The 12,161-nt window shown below is 44.3% G+C and overlaps 1 protein-coding gene across 1 annotated transcript in view; it reads left to right on the top strand.

Annotated features, from left to right (window-relative positions):
* LOC126299186 (elongation of very long chain fatty acids protein AAEL008004) overlaps positions 1 to 12,161 on the top strand; it is a 227,398-nt gene that overhangs the window by 152,656 nt on the left and 62,581 nt on the right. Inside the window, exon 3 of the mRNA XM_049990962.1 lies at positions 10,083 to 10,273. Within this exon, the coding sequence (XP_049846919.1) occupies positions 10,083 to 10,273 (191 nt within the window). The remainder of the gene's footprint in view (positions 1 to 10,082; positions 10,274 to 12,161) is intronic.

Here is a 12,161-nt window from a genome sequence, read left to right as displayed (position 1 = left end):
TTCAATACACAATACACACACAAAGTCAGTAGCTTATGAAAAAGCACATACTCGGTACAAAAGACCGTGTAATGTCTTCGCATATGTTGTTCCAAAATGCATAGCTTTTCTCGTTTCACCAGCTATCGATGGCCCTACATTCTTTCACCGAAAAAGTCTGTAGTAATTGGAATAACACGGTAGATAATGAAGTTTTACAAAATAACGATATGGTAAAATACTCTCCTTTTCGGGTACTATCTTTTGCCAAAATCTCATTTCGATGTCTGAAAACGTTTATGAAATATGAGGAATGTTGTGGATATTTCACTCTGACCTTATCGCTGGTGCGGCGCAATCACAAATGAGTGTGCTACATCAGATCAATTTTCTTGACAGTGGTGGCAGACAGATACCTCAACCCAAGTGTAAAGGAAAATTCAATATGTTAGCTAAAGTTCATACGCAACAACGTATTATATAATACGTACCAAACTATAGCGACCTCTATTTTTCATTGCACACTTTTCCGAATTTCGTGAAGTGTCTTACTTTCACGTAAATATTATAATAACTATGACTATTAACGTAATAATGGGCACATCATAGTGAACCTGACACATAAAGCTACAAGTAAAACAAAAATGATTTTCTTTACCGAATAGTTTCTGTAAAATCGTTTGAGAATGATTGCAGTGCGTGTGCATCGACTCTGTTATCGCAGGCCGGCCGAGAGATGGAAAACACTTATCGGCCTCCCCTTCTGTACAAGCGAATGAACTCGTCCAGCGCTTTGGACGAAAGCTGGTCATTGCGCATCGGCCACCGTGTCCTGCACGAGTTAAACATAGGTAATCGTAGATTGCAGTAGTTTTCCTAGTAGCTTCGTTCAGTTAAGATTGTACCCGCGTTATCCATACGCTAGGTGTGTTGCATACATTCGGGCGTTACCTCGTAACGATCGCTTTCTTGACGTACGCGATCAGTGTGTTACTAGATTCCCCTAAAAACCGGAAGTGGTGAACCGTCTAGACTCTGCATGAGGATATATAAAGGAATTGGTAACCTGCAGAACTGTTTTTTCTGCTTTGTTATCCTCCTGTCTGTTGCTTAAGAATAAACAGTATTTACAACAAAACTGACACTTTCAATGTTTAATTCGGGTTTTATTCGAGAGTTGTTGACTTGTAACGTTAAACAGAAGAATGTTTTAGTAAAAATAAAGAAAACAATACAGATTTGTCATATAGCACTATGAAATGCAATTTCCTCGACAACAAGGTAAAATTTAAAAAAAAGACGCAAAAGAAAACGAATATATATAAGATACCGCTTCAGTACTTCATTGAACTCATACGTATAAAACATGTTTCTGTTTTTCATAAACGGATTTCACATTTATCAACAATAACAGGAAACTCTAGCCTTTTATCATGATGAAGAACGTTCTATGCAGTGCAAAATAACAATAATTATACACACTTTTTAGTTTGTGCACGTAAACTGTACTTTCGTCAAAAGTAATTGCTTTGGTTACATAAGAGCGCAGACGTTAGGCGATCAACTAATTTTTATTACTTCTACAATGTAATTTATAATCTGTAAGAATATAAAACACACAATGAACTAAAGACTGAATGATGTGCGGTTCTCATTGGAGCATGTTTAGCATCTTCTTATTCTCGTGTTCAGAACCTCAGAGGTGACGATTGGCGAATTTTGAACGAATGTTAAAGTGTACTGGAGCCCTTTGAATTGGTGACCCGTGAAATCTCAGACGAAAAAATTCTTCCTTTCATATACGGAAGACAACGATTACGACTGCTGCGGCTCAGTATTTCGTTCTATAGTAGTTTCACGCAGTCTCTCAGAGAGCGAGGCACCATTAACAAATTCCCCAGGGTACCCCAGAAATTCTCGAGAATTTGCCTTAACGTAGCGCGTTTCTCGAGCACCACCATAGCCCATCCCGACGTACGCCTAATTTAGTACAATGATAACGCAAAAAAATTAATAAAAATTAAATTGGGAGTACAAAATACCTCAACCCGATTTCCCAGAAACTTCGCTCAGTGTGAGGTGACACATTATAAGCGAACACGTGTCTCGGCTTATCCGTAGATAACTCCACCGTTTCTAAGAAAATGACATTATGTGCCTTTCATCAGAATCATCGCCCGTGCCAACTGGTGGTGCAGTTGCAAACGTCGCAGCGTTATACTTTTGCGTCCCGTACTCGAAATCCGATTACTACTTCTATTCTTATTTTTCATTTATCTACCCATGTCCGTAGAAGATTACTACACGAATGTTTTCCACTGAATACACAAATAATGTCCTTATTCGTCTACTAATTGAATCTCTCGTGAATAAATTTAAAAATAAAACAATAAGTGAATAAGGAAACTATTTGAATTGGTTTTCGGTGTCATTCCTGTCGTGTATCTTGATTCATAATCAACTACAAGCGAAACTTTTCGGTTAAGTGATCCGTTAGGTGTGGCTTGCCGCGAAATTATTATCAACGCGTGAAATCATCAGTAATCAGATTCATTCGAAGAAATGTCTTTGTGGCAAATCTGCCGCCGCGCAATGCTCGTGGTGTTCGGAATTTCTATGTTTCGAATATTTCAACGATTTGTATCATCTAAGGGAATGCATCAGATCTTCCTGAAGAATAAACGTAAGGATAAAATATAAGAATTAATGTAAGAATTTATATAAGCATGAAGTACACTGAAGCGCCAAAGAAACTGGTATACGCATGCATATTCAAATACAGAGATATGTGAACAGACAGAATACGGATCTGCTGTCGGCACGGCAACGCCTGTATAAGACAAAAAGTGTCTGGCGCAGTTGTTAGATCGGTTACTGATGCTACCATGCAGGTTATCGAGATTTAAATGAGTTTGAACGTGGTGTTGCCGCGGTGGCAGTGGGGTTCTAGGCGCTCCAGTCTGGAACCGCGCTGCTGCTATGGTCGCAGGTTCGAATCCTGCCTCGGGCATGGATGTGGGTGATGTCCTCAGGTTTAAGTAGTTCTAAGTCTAGGGGACTGATGACCTCAGATGTTGAGTCCCATAGTGCTCAGAGCCATCTGAACCACTTTTGAACGCTGTGTTATAGTCGGCGCATGAGCGATGGAACACAGCATCTCCGAGGTAGCGATGAAGTAGGGATTTTGCCGTACGACCATTTCACGAGCGTACCGTGAATATCAGGAATCCGGTAAAACATCAAATCTCTGACATCGCTGATGCCGGAAAAAGATCCTGCAAAAACAGGACCTACGACGACTAAAGAGAATAGTACAACGTGACAGAAGTACAACCATTCCGTAAACTGCTGCAGATTTCAATGCTGGGCCATCAGCAAGCGTCAATGTGTGAACCATTCAAAGAAACATCATCGCTATGGGCTATCGGAGTCGAAGGGCGACTCGTGTACCCTTGATGACTGCATGTCGCAAAGCTTTACGCTTCGCCTGGGCCCGTCAACGCCGCTATTGGACTATTGATGACTGGAAACATGTTGGCTGGTCGGACGAATCTCGTTTCAAATTGTATCAAGCGGATGGACGTGTACGGGTATGGAGACAACCTCATGAATCCATGTACCCCGCATGTCAGCAGGGGACTGTTCAAGCTGGTAGAGGCTCTGTAATAGTGTGGGGCGTGTGCAGTTGGAGAGATATGGGTCTCCTGATACGTCCAGATACGACTCTGACGGGTGACGCGTACATTAGCGTCCTGTCTGATCAGCTGCCTCCATTCATGTCCATTGTTCATTCCGAGGGTCTTGGACAATTCCAGCAGCACAATGCGACACCCCACACGTCCAGAAATGCTACTGAGTGGCTCCAGGAACACTCTTCTGCGTTTAAACACTTCCGCTGGCCACCGAACTCCCCATATATGAACATTATTGAGCATACCCCGGATGCCTTGCAACGTACTGTTCAGAAGAGATCACCACCCCTCGTACTCTTATGGTTTTATGGACTGCCCTGCAGGATTAATGGTGTCAGTTACCGATACGGTCGCAGATTCGAGTCCTGCCTCGGGCATGGATGTGTCTGATGTCCTTAGGTTAATTAGGTTTAATTAGTTCTAAGTTCTAGGCAACTGATGACCTCAGAAGTTAAGTCACATAGTGATCAAAGCCATTCGAACACTTTTGATAGTACTTGTCCCACGACATACGAGAGGGAACTTATGTGAAGATTGGAAGATAGGAGCTGAGGTGCTGGCGGAATTAAAGCTGTGAGGGCGGATCGTCAATCGTGCTTCGGATCGTCAATCGGGCAGTTAAATCCCACTATCTTAATCCCATAGTAAGTTTATGGGACTCTTGGAACTTTATGGGACTCTTGGAACAGTGAATGAAACATAACAGTCAATATCCCCGCAAGATGTTAGCACTATGGGATGGCGTGGGAAGCCTCTTCTGACACTTGTATTACAATTAGATTGTCGCATAAGTTCTTGCGTTTTTTCAGTTTTTGTTTTAAGTTTAGGTTTCCACAAAAACAAACAAGAAATGAAGAACAACTCAATCAATAATATATTTTCCGTTGTTACTTACAACTTCTTCTCAGCTTTCAACGAGTTACTCAGTGCCTGGACGGTAGAAATCGCCTGGTTTTCACTGAAAAAAATTGCCCAGTCAAGCTTTGAATTCCACGTCTTTACTGCTGCCATGCAATGCATTTGAAAGGGAATGGAAATCCGAAGGCGCCAAGTCGGAAGAATAAGAAGAACGTGGCGTCACTTTCCAAACAAGCGTTTGAAAGGCTTCCCTGGCGATATGAGGAAATTGTTGTTGCAGAAGAACACTACGTCACCGATCAGTTCGTTTTTGCTGGACACCTTTGTTAAGTCGTTGCATTTGTTGGACGTATTAGTTTCGCATTCACTGTTTGGTTCCCATCGAGCAATTCGTGTTGCATCGTGTATATCTTTGGGATCGAAATTGCCATCTTTGAAACCAATTCTGAGACGTCCTAAGAGGCATCTCTTCTTCGCCATACGTTTCACAAACCTGCCTAACAGCTTCTGTTGCTTTGGCACCTCCATTAAACGCAGAAAGCAGAAGGTGTCGAAAATGCTCCTTTTTCTAGACTTGACATTGCATTTGAATAAGCCGAAAAAGAACAGAAAGTATATCAGCATAAAAAACTAAACCCATTTTTGTAGATAAAGTAATTTTCTATCGAAGAACTTAAAACGCGTTCGTTCATTTTCTTTTGGGTGGGCCCTACAACTTCAATAAATGTGAAGAAGGACATTATTATGCTGTATGTGCTGCAGTTATGAACACTTTGTCTTAAGATAAAAGCATAGGTATTTTCTTTTCTTTACTGTTATTTCATCCCCTCACGGCCCATGTAGGCGGGGGGGGGGGGGGGGGGCATGTCAGAAGTACAGTCAATCTTCAGCTAATTGACAAGAAAATCTAAAAGAGATGATAGAATAATGGACAAAGGGTAATGTATTTACAATTAATTTAAAACTTTGTAAAGGTGAAAATAAAATTGAAGTTTTCATATATGAGACATGACTTCCTTCGCTTTTAATTAAAACAGTTGTAATAACGGGTAAAAATCAGAAACACAATAAGATTACATTTAAAACATTTCAAAAAACCCTGACGCAGAAACACTGATGTTAAAAAGGAGTACTTCATCGACACTAAACCAAGCAAGACCTGCTCTGGGGTCGCTCGTCTGTTGTTGAAGGGGGAAGGTTGGCCGCTGAGGAGGGTAGGAAGGAGGTGGTACATAGATGCAACACTTGCGCGGCTGTATTGAGGGTACAGGAATGACCCATGGGATACAAGAGGGGTTGAAGTAGAGGCTTATCAGTAAGACAAAGATTTGATGAGGAAATGGGCCTAGGGAAAGAAGGGTGGAAGGGAAAAAAAGGTGGCAGGGGAAACATAGGGAACGGAGGGAGAGACGGGTTGGGTGGATTTAAGTTGATAGGGGACACTGCCATAATTTCACAGGTTCTTCAACTATATGTACTAAGATATTAGTTTTGAGATTCGACATTATATACGTTGCTTATCGATACTGTACTGTACGCAATATATGGTGTAAATATTTATGTCCTGTCCATAAAATATCTTTCGACAATTGTACTAAACGTTTGTGTTTCGGTTCTTATGTGTGACGCCGATTTGTATATACAATTACTCAAACCGTTAATATAAAACAGAGAGATACACTGAAATCAAATCGACCGTATAGTAAGATCCGTGTGCTTTTACTCTCTGAATGACAGTTACAGTTTCGCCACACATTTGCATGAACGAATTTATATCGTGTGATTTGTAGTAAAAATTAAACGACTTGTTTCCTTTGTGATTCTGGCCAGATTTGACATTTTAAGAGCGTATTAATGCTGTTGCTCTCTAAACAACTTTCATGTACACTCCTGGAAATGGAAAAAAGAACACATTGACACCGGTGTGTCAGACCCACCATACTTGCTCCGGACACTGCGAGAGGGCTGTACAAGCAATGATCACACGCACGGCACAGCGGACACACCAGGAACCGCTGTGTTGGCCGTCGAATGGCGCTAGCTGCGCAGCATTTGTGCACCGCCGCCGTCAGTGTCAGCCAGTTTGCCGTGGCATACGCAGCTCCATCGCAGTCTTTAACACTGGTAGCATGCCGCGACAGCGTGGACGTGAACCGTATGTGCAGTTGACGGACTTTGAGCGAGGGCGTATAGTGGGCATGCGGGAGGCCGGGTGGACGTACCGCCGAATTGCTCAACACGTGGGGTGTGAGGTCTCCACAGTACATCGATGTTGTCGCCAGTGGTCGGCGGAAGGTGCACGTGCCTGTCGACCTAGGACCGGACCGCAGCGACGCACGGATGCACGCCAAGACCGTAGGATCCTACGCAGTGCCGTAGGGGACCGCACCGCCACTTCCCAGCAAATTAGGGACGCTGTTGCTCGTGGGGTATCGGCGAGGACCATTCGCAACCGTCTCCATGAAGCTGGGCTACGGTCCCGCACACCGTTAGGCCGTCTTCCGCTCACGCCCCAACATCGAGCAGCCCGCCTCCAGTGGTGTCGCGACAGGCGTGAATGGAGGGACGAATGGAGACGTGTCGTCTTCAGCGATGAGAGTCGCTTCTGCCTTGGTGCCAATGATGGTCGTATGCGTGTTTGGCGCCATACAGGTGAGCGCCACAATCAGGACTGCATACGACCGAGGCACACAGGGCCAACACCCGGCATCATGGTGTGGGGAGCGATCTCCTACACTGGCCGTACACCTCTGGTGATCGTCGAGGGGACACCGAATAGTGCACGGTACATCCAAATCGTCATCGAACCCATCGTTCTACCATTCCTAGACCGGCAAGGGAACTTGCTGTTCCAACAGGACAATGCACGTCCGCATGTATCCCGTGCCACCCAACGTGCTCTAGAAGGTGTAAGTCAACTACCCTGGCCAGCAAGATCTCCGGATCTGTCCCCCATTGAGTATGTTTGGGAGTGGATGAAGCGTCGTCTCACGCGGTCTGCACGTCCAGCACGAACGCTGGTCCAACTGAGGCGCCAGGTGGAAATGGCATGGCAAGCCGTTCCACAGGACTACATCCAGCATCTCTACGATCGTCTCCATGGGAGAATAGCAGCCTGCATTGCTGCGAAAGGTGGGCATACACTGTACTAGTGCCGACATTGTGCATGCTCTGTTGCCTGTGTCTGTGCCTGTGGTTCTGTCAGTGTGATCATGTGATGTATCTGACCCCAGGAATGTGTCAATAAAGTTTCCCCTTCCTGGGACAATGAATTCACGGTGTTCTTATTTCAATTTCCAGGAGTGTATTTCATCTTATATTTTAGGTGATGACCGTTGACGACCTTACTGCGCACAAATATGCATGGCACGCGATTTTTAATGTAACGCCGTCTTTGTATCCACACTGTCACTATAGGTAAATATTATGTTTGTTAACGCTACAGCCAACGATGTCGTATGGTTTTCATGTTTTAGCCCTCTTCCTTTTTTATGAAGTGTTTTTTAAGGTGCACTTGAGAATGGGCAGTGCCCGGAACTAGTAGTGCAAATAAAATATTTTAAACAGAGCTTAGTGTAATAATGTCCTTCTTCAAATAAAACACATTGCTACAACATTTTATTTTTCAGGCAACATCTTCACTTAACGAAAGCCAGGACTTCTGGGCCAACCCAGTATATGCAAACAAGTCAACTCGTTCGTTGCAAAAGTTAGAACATGATGGCAAGACCGAGACTGTAATTAAAATTAAATGAGTATTGCAGAAAGAAGTAAAGCGAATCTCAACTGTGATAGTTTCTCTCTCAAATTGTCTATTATTGGGTTGGTGCATAAGGTCATAGCGTTTTTCCAAAACTTTAATAAACACGACAGTTACACATAACAGAGACTTTAGTCATCAATAATACATTCCTTTTGACTATTTACAACAATCTGTCAACGTTGAAGTAACTTTTCAGTTCCGCAACTGTAGAAATCACGTTGTTTTGAGGTAAAGAATTCGTCGAGCAATATTCGGAGAGCATTTTCATCCGGAAAGGAAGTTTCTAGAAGGTTGTTCGATAGAGAGCGGGAAAGATGAAAATATGAGGGCGCAACTCCTGTATAGTGTTTTTTGTTAGTCTAGCAGAATGCGGGCAGGAGTTGTCTTGGAGTAGCATCACTTCTGCAGTCTTCTGGTCGTTGTTCTTGAACCACGATTGCAAGACGTCTCAGTTGTTGAGAATAAATGGAAATGAGCGTTTGGCGTCATTGGCCGGGAGGCCCCATGCGGGGCAAGTCCGGCCGCCTTAGAGCAGGTCTCATTACATTGGGCGACTGCGCGCCGTATGGGGATGAAATGATGATGAAGACAGCACAACACCCAGTCCCTGAGAGGAGAAAAATCCCCGACCCAGCCGGGAATCGAACCGGGGCCCGTAGGACGGCAATCCGCCACGCTGATCACTCAGCTATCGGGGCAGACGTTGAGGATAAATGTCTGATGTGATGGTTACACCTCGGGAAAGCAATTCGCTGCACACCACACAGTCGCTGTTCCACAAGAGGGATAACATTACCTTTTTTGGCTGCGCACAGGTGTTTGAACTGAGAGTTTCTGCTTTGCTTTTTTTTTTTAGCTCATCCTTTCCTTTCTTTTCCTTATGTTAGCATAAAGACACCATTTCTCATCAAAAGTAACGATACAGATGGTCGCTGTTGTTCCATTTACTGACGAGTAAGCAGAGATGCACACGTGGCCACCTGCTGATTTTTGAGATTTTGGCTTATAGTATGCGGTAGCCACAAACCAGATATTTGAACCTTCCCCATTGCATGCAAATGCGACAAGATAGTGGAATGATCATAGTTCATCACATTTGCCAGTTGTCAAGTACACAGACCAGGATCATTGTGAATTAATGCAACCAAACGATCATCATCGAAGGTCATCCTGAACGTGGAGATTCAAAAAATGGCTCTGAGCACTATGGACTTAACATCTATGGTCATCAGTCCCCTAGAACTTAGAACTACTTAAACCTAACTAACCTAAGGACGTCACACAACACCCAGTCATCACGAGGCAGAGAAAATCCCTGACCCCGCCGGGAATCGAACCCGGGAAACCGGGTGAACGTGCAGAGTCACTAATGTGAAACCCATCCCCCTTAAAACGAGAAAACCGTTTTCTTGCCGTTTCCATCCAAATGTTTCTGGCTACCTCCGCTGCTCTCACCCCTCTATCGAACTCAAACAGGATAAAGTGTCGGAAATGATCCGATTTCTCCACTTAGCCCTCCATTTTCTGGTGTCCACAGGCCCACTCTCTATCTCCAAATGACAAACTGACAATATGTAAATTCAAATAACAACAATAAACTACAAATAAAAAAATGACAGTCGATAAATAAACCCATGACAACCGGAATACCAACATGCAAACCAAAAACTCACGAACTTACGTACCAATCTAATATAAAGAGCTATACTGATGAAAAACAAACTGGGAAGCATGGAAATGCTTAGAGAGTTTTAATGAGGAGAGACTAACTGGACTTCGTCGTGTTGCAGACCCGCGCACCAACGACTGGTTCCTGATCAGCAGCCCGATGCCGGGCCTCACGCTGCTGGGGGCCTACCTCTACTTCGTCCTCTCCGCGGGCCCGCGCTACATGAGGCACCGCAAGCCCTTCGAACTAACCAACGTGCTCATCTTCTACAACTTCGTGCAGGTCCTCATCAGCACTTGGATTTTCTGGGAGGTTAGTATTTGCACATTTTTGTGAGTCGTTCTTTTGCTCTTCTTCTCTTCATAATTTAGTAGCGAGAATTTTAGGCCCCATGTGATGGCACACCTCTCTGTCACCACTTCCGCTAACATGTGGAACCTAAAGAAGGTGATAACGTACCGTGTGAACTCGGAAGCAACTGAGTCGGTACTGCTTACGGGCGAAAAGCTAGCAGTCATATTGAACATTGATTAATCAAAGCTTATCATTGGTTTTATTGTAGACTGGCAAAGCCTCATTGTCGATTCCGTTTTCAGTCTCACATCCGAACTGCAAAGCTCGTTTTACTATCGACTTCTAAAGCCTCAGAATCTATTATGTAAACTGCAAGGAAAAAATTACACTACTGGCCATTGAAATAACTGCACCAAGAAGAAATGCAGATGATAAACGAGTATTCATTGAACAAATATATTATAATATAACTGACATGTGATTACATTTTCACGCAATTTGGGTGCATAGATCCTGAGGAATCAGTACCCAGAACAACCACCTCTGGCCGTAATAATGGCCTTGATTCACCGGGGCATTGAGTCAAGCAGAGCTTGGATGGCGTGTACAGGTACAGCTGCCCATGCAACACGATACCACAGTTCATCAAGAGCAGTAACTAGCGTATTGTGACGAATCAGTTGCTCGGCCACCATTGACCAGACGTTTTCAGTAGGCGTGAGATCTAGAGAATGTGCTGGCCATGGCAGCAGTCGAACATTTTCTGTATCCAGAAAGGCCCGTACAGGACCTGCAACATGCCGTCGTGCATTATCCTGCTGAAATGTAGGGTGTCGCAGGGATCGAAAGGAGGGTAGAACCACGGGTCGTAACACATCTGAAATGCAACGCCCACTGTTCAAAGTGCCGTCAATGCGAACAAGAGTCGACCGAAACATGTAACCAATGGCACCCCATACCATCACGCCGGGTGATGGCGATGACGAATACACGCTTCCAATGTGCGTTCACCACGATGTTGCCAAACACGGATGCGACCATCATGATGCTGTAAACAGAACCTGGATTCATCCTAAAAAAATGACGTTATGCCATTCGTGCACCCAGGTCTGTCGTTGAGTACACCGCCACAGGCGCTCCTGTCTGTGATGCAGCGTCATGGATAACCGCAGCCATGGTCTCCGAGGCGATAGGCCATGCTGGTGCAAACGTCGTCGTGCTGTTCATGCAGATGGTTGTTGTCTTGCAAACGTACCCATCCGATGACTCAGGGATCGAGACGTGGCTGCACCATTCGTTACAGCCATACGGATAAGATGCCTGTCATTTCGACTGCTAGTGATACGACGCCGTTGGGATCGAGCACGGTGTTCCGTATTACCCTTCTGAAACCACCGATTCCATATTCTGCTAACAGTCATTGGATCTCGACCAACGCGAGCAGCAATATCGAGATACGATAAAACGGAATCGCGATAGACTACAATCCGACCTTTATCAAAGTCGGAAACGTGATGGTACGGATTTCTCCTCCTTACACGAGGCATCACAACAACGTTTCACCAGACAACGCCGGTCAACTGCTGTTTGTGCATGAGAAATCGGTTGGTAACTTTCCTCATGTCAGCACGTTGTAGGTGTCGCCATCCGCGCCAACCTTGTGTGAATGTTCTGAAAAGCTAATCATTTGTATATCACAGCGTCTTCTTCCTGTCAGTTAAATTTCGCGTCTGTAGCACGTCATCTTCTTGGTGTAGTAATTTTAATGTCCAGTGGTGTATTACACACCTTTAGAGGTTTCCAGTTCACTCAGGTTTTATTGTTGCAACAGTGTATACGGTGTATGTGAAATGGATTATATTTACATATCAGTAGGACAAGTAGTTTGAGCTACCAAGCATCGACC

The sequence above is a fragment of the Schistocerca gregaria genome, chromosome X (genome assembly GCF_023897955.1).
Source record: "Schistocerca gregaria isolate iqSchGreg1 chromosome X, iqSchGreg1.2, whole genome shotgun sequence".
Lineage (NCBI taxonomy): Eukaryota > Metazoa > Arthropoda > Insecta > Orthoptera > Acrididae > Schistocerca > Schistocerca gregaria.
This window is presented reverse-complemented; position numbering and strand designations above follow the sequence as displayed.